The 4459-nt window shown below is 34.4% G+C and overlaps 1 protein-coding gene across 1 annotated transcript; it reads left to right on the plus strand.

Annotated features, from left to right (window-relative positions):
• The first annotated feature begins 900 nt into the window (after positions 1 to 900).
• LOC18034952 (probable inactive receptor kinase At2g26730) lies at positions 901 to 2845 on the plus strand. Its single transcript, XM_024179788.1, has 3 exons — positions 901 to 1423; positions 1706 to 2035; positions 2166 to 2845. Exons 1-3 carry the CDS (start codon positions 901 to 903, stop codon positions 2843 to 2845), a joined length of 1533 nt encoding a protein of 510 aa, XP_024035556.1.
• Positions 2846 to 4459: the final 1614 nt, after the last annotated feature.

A 4459-nucleotide genomic window follows, 5' to 3' on the forward strand; every position in this document is an offset into this window, starting at 1 on the left:
TGCAATGGTGCGATGATGTGGTTGTTGTGGGCAATGAAGAGTGGATTGTTGTTGTGGATGTGTTTTGGCTTTTAAGGTTTGTAAATTTTGTTAGAAATTTTGAATTTTATGGTTTCATAACCAAATTTGGGGATTTAGAATTTATAGGTGATCAACTAAAGTACAAAATCTTTGGAACATATTTTAATATGTTAAGGATTATTTGTCAATTTTCACACATTTAGGGTTATTTTGAATACTGTAAAATTATTTGCTTTTTAATATAGTTTTAGGCGTCATTCATTAGGGTCATATTGATATTTTATAAGTAACAAAAGTGTTATTATAGTGAAGTACTACAGTTTAAGAGTTTATCATTTCGCAATACTTGTCCAGTGGCCGCCTTTGTATTTGATATGCTATCAGCCTGCTCCCTCCATCCCCATCATAAATTCAATTGTCAACAAAAATGGACAAGCAGTATGGATGATTTCTAAATTAATAATCTTTCACCTTAAATAAAGTCTATTTCTAATAGGATATCGATCTTGCATATATTATTTCTAGGATTCTCAGCCTAAAATATCCAATAGAGAAAAGGTAGGTTCATGGAATCTCCTTGTTCTTGTCTTCAACAAGAATATCTCTATTAGCTGTAATTGGATTTAATGATAATATTTGCGTTTTCATCGAACCAATTACTATTGAACTTGAAGCATTAATTAATTTTTATTTCGCATCCCCTAACCACAGCCACGAAAAATTAACCACCAGTCCGTTCACTTTGAATTTTGCAGAATGGTTTTCCCAGTACACATCAAATACAATATCATTATTCTTTTTTCATTATTATTATACTTTCGTAATCCTGTAGCCAAAAATGATTCTTCAAGCTCAAATAATGGACATTATGTACAAGAGATGAATGCTCTATTTGCTTTCAAGGCTATGTTTAATGATCCATTTTTAATTCAAAACTGGACAGGCATTCATTGCTTCAAGGATTTTCCTTCACAGTGGTATGGCATTCAATGTGACATCAACAGCGCTCATGTTACTGGAATAGTGTTAGAAGATATGCGCCTGAATGGTGAAATAAAGTCGGATGCGTTCGCGGACATTCCCGAACTGATAGTCATTAACTTCAAGAACAACATAATATCAGGAAATTTTATGAATTTCTCGTCAAATCACAAGTTGAAGGATATTGATCTTTCGGGCAATAAGTTCTATGGGGAGATTTCAAGATCACTATTGAGTCTTAAATTTTTAGAGTCATTACAGCTTCAAAATAACAATTTGACAGGTCCAGTCCCGGAGTTTAATCAGTCTAGCTTGAAAGTTTTCAATGTCTCAAACAACAATCTCAGTGGCTCCATCCCAAAAACTCAAACTCTCCAGTTATTTAGAAGCTATTCCTATTCTAATAATCCTTACTTATGCGGTCCACCATCTTTGAATAATTGCAGTTCCACCGGAAATTATGTAACAAATTCTGATGACAAAGGATCTAATGACTTGAAAATCTTTTATTTTCTTCTCGCTGCCCTTTGTATTGTTACTGTATTAATGCTCTTCATTTTTTACCTTACGAAAAGAACAAGAAAGCCGAACATAATGATCAAGAAGCAGGAAGAATACATGGACCAAGAAAAGGAGAGTGGAGATGATGAAGAAGAAGAAGAAGAGAAAATTGGAAAGGGAAAAAGAAAGTTAGTTGTTGCAGGAGAAGACAGGAATCTCGTATTCATTGAGGATGAACAGCCTGCGGGGTTCAAATTGAATGATCTTTTGAAAGCTCCAGCTGAAGGATTAGGAAAGGGGATTTTCGGAAATAGTTACAAAGCTTTACTTGAAGGCAGAGCACCTGTTGTTGTTAAGCGCCTACGAGACTTGAAACCACTAATCACTGAAGAATTCAGAAAGCAACTGCTTGTTATTGCTGATCAAAAGCATCCCAATTTGCTACCACTTCTAGCTTACTACTTTTCCAACGATGAGAAATTGCTTGTCTACAAATTCGCTGGAAATGGAAACCTCTTTAACCGCATTCACGGTGAGTCACTTGCTATTTTTAAAATCCCTACCTTCCCAAGATTCAAATTCAGGTAACCTGCCTGACCAAACTAAGGCAAACTCACTCATGTTCTATTAATCATTTTGTCTTTCTCATTTCATGCATATAGGTGGGAAATCAAGTAAGAATCGGATTCCATTTCGATGTAGGTCAAGATTATTGGTGGCTAGAGGTGTAGCACGAGCCTTGGAATATCTTCACCACAAAGATAAGAGCAGGACACAAAGTGCAGTCATTCACGGCAATCTAAAATCAACCAACATTCTTCTCGATGATAATGAAATGGTTCTTGTTTCAGATTATGGCTTTTCTTCATTAGTGGCACAACCCATTGCAGCTCAACGAATGATCTCATACAAATCTCCCGAATACCAATCTTCGAAAAAGATTTCGAGAAAATCTGATGTCTGGAGTTTCGGATGCCTTCTTTTAGAACTATTGACGGGAAGAATCTCGACACACTCAGCTCCACAGGGAATCAACGGTGCAGATCTTTGTAGTTGGGTTCTTCGAGCGGTAAGAGAAGAGTGGACGGCTGAGATATTTGACTCCGAGATATCTGTGCAGAGAAGTGCTGCTCATGGGATGCTTAAACTACTACAAGTTGCAATACAATGCTGCAATAAGTCACCGGAGAAGAGACCTGAGATGGCGGAGGTTGTGAGTGAGCTGGAGATTATAAAGGTGACTGAATCAACAGAAGAGGAAGAAGATTTTTGGTTGGATCAGTCGTTAACAGATGAATCTCTGTCTATCAGTACGGTCGCGTCTGCCTCGGAAAGGCCTTGATAATATTCAATTTTAGGATTTGCTGCGTGAGACTCATCACCTCTGCTTTCACTCTGTAGTTATAAATCAAATACAACTCTCAAATAAATTTGAACATTGTGATTTATAGACTTATTATAAGATTAAAATTCTGAATGCAGTAATGAAATGAATATATGTCTTCTCTAATTGATATATAATTTTACAATCCAAAGAATAACTAATTTGATTTATTCTTATAAATATCATATTTTTATTACTTTTCATTGTCGCGTCTCAATTAAAAAGAGTTGTATGGAAGAATCCATCACCCTCTTCCTTTCTATCTCTGTGGATGAAACTGAGGGTAAACAAGCCCAATCTAACCAATAGACCGGATTCAACTCAATCCAATCCAATCTAATTTTGACGAGTTTAGTGGAGTATAGTCGGTTAATTTGGTTAATTTTGTTGAACCCAATTAATAATTGGATTAGGTTGCGTTAATCATGCTGAACCGGTCTAATCCAACCTAACCCATATAAATAATAACGACGACGACGACGATGATATGTTAATCTTCAATTATAAAACCTTAAAGACCTAAATGCGTAACCTAATTTTTAACTCTTTTTATTTTTATTTATAAAAGAAACTATCTCATTCTCATATCTACTACTCTAGACTTTAGTTCCAAAACTAATGTCACTATCGCACACAAGTAAATTTCTTATCGCATAAGATTAACTTTGAAAGTATGTTAGTTTCAATTTCTTATTATTTTTTATTAAACACTTAACAGTATGCAATTAAATATCACTTTTATTTTGTTAGTAGGCATGATTCTAGTTAATTACATAAAAGGCCTGAATTTAAAATTTTAAAAAAAGAGATGCGAGAAGTCGGGAATAACTTCTAGAAGCTCATTGTTGAAATTTTCTTAATTTTAAGATTTTTTTTTTAGTTTTCTTCACCAAACACTAGACAATGAAATTTTTATGTTATAATAGATTTATATTTTGTTTTAATAAGTTTCATTTTCAAAGTTTCATATCTTTTTCTTTATTTAATTTTTAATTTTGATTTAACTTTCAACCCAATCAATGCAATCCAATCCAATGATTTAATGGTGGACTGAATTGGGTTAAACATATTTATTTAGTTAGTTGGGTTGATTTTATCTCAACCCATTTAATACTGGGTTGGGTTAGATTTTCACAAATCCTATCTTATGTCCACCCCTAGCATATATTTTTTTTCTTTATCTCTACCTTATTAAAATAAATCTTTTGGATTCTTATATTTGGAGCCGGGTTGGGTTCTAACGAAGTATCTGATCCATGATGTCGTGGGCTTGTATCTTGTAGTTTGGATTCAGATTGTCTTAACCCATCTTTTGTATGGTGCATATGATCTAACATTTGGTTCATGTGTAAATGGCTCTGCTGCAGGTTTAATCTACAACAGGATTCATAATCCTGAATCTTCTTCTTTTTTTTTTTTTTTTCATTCTAATGGTCATGTTGTAGGGCTAAGGGTTCTATTGTAGGACTTATGGTTCTGCTTAAGGACTAACGGGCTCTGCTGCAGGTTTAATGGGCATAGGCCCCTTTATTGTAATAACAGGTAGCTTCTGGGCTCATTATCTTTATTACT

This window comes from Citrus clementina, unplaced genomic scaffold (assembly GCF_000493195.1).
Source record: "Citrus clementina cultivar Clemenules unplaced genomic scaffold, Citrus_clementina_v1.0 scaffold_8, whole genome shotgun sequence".
Taxonomy (NCBI): domain Eukaryota; kingdom Viridiplantae; phylum Streptophyta; class Magnoliopsida; order Sapindales; family Rutaceae; genus Citrus; species Citrus x clementina.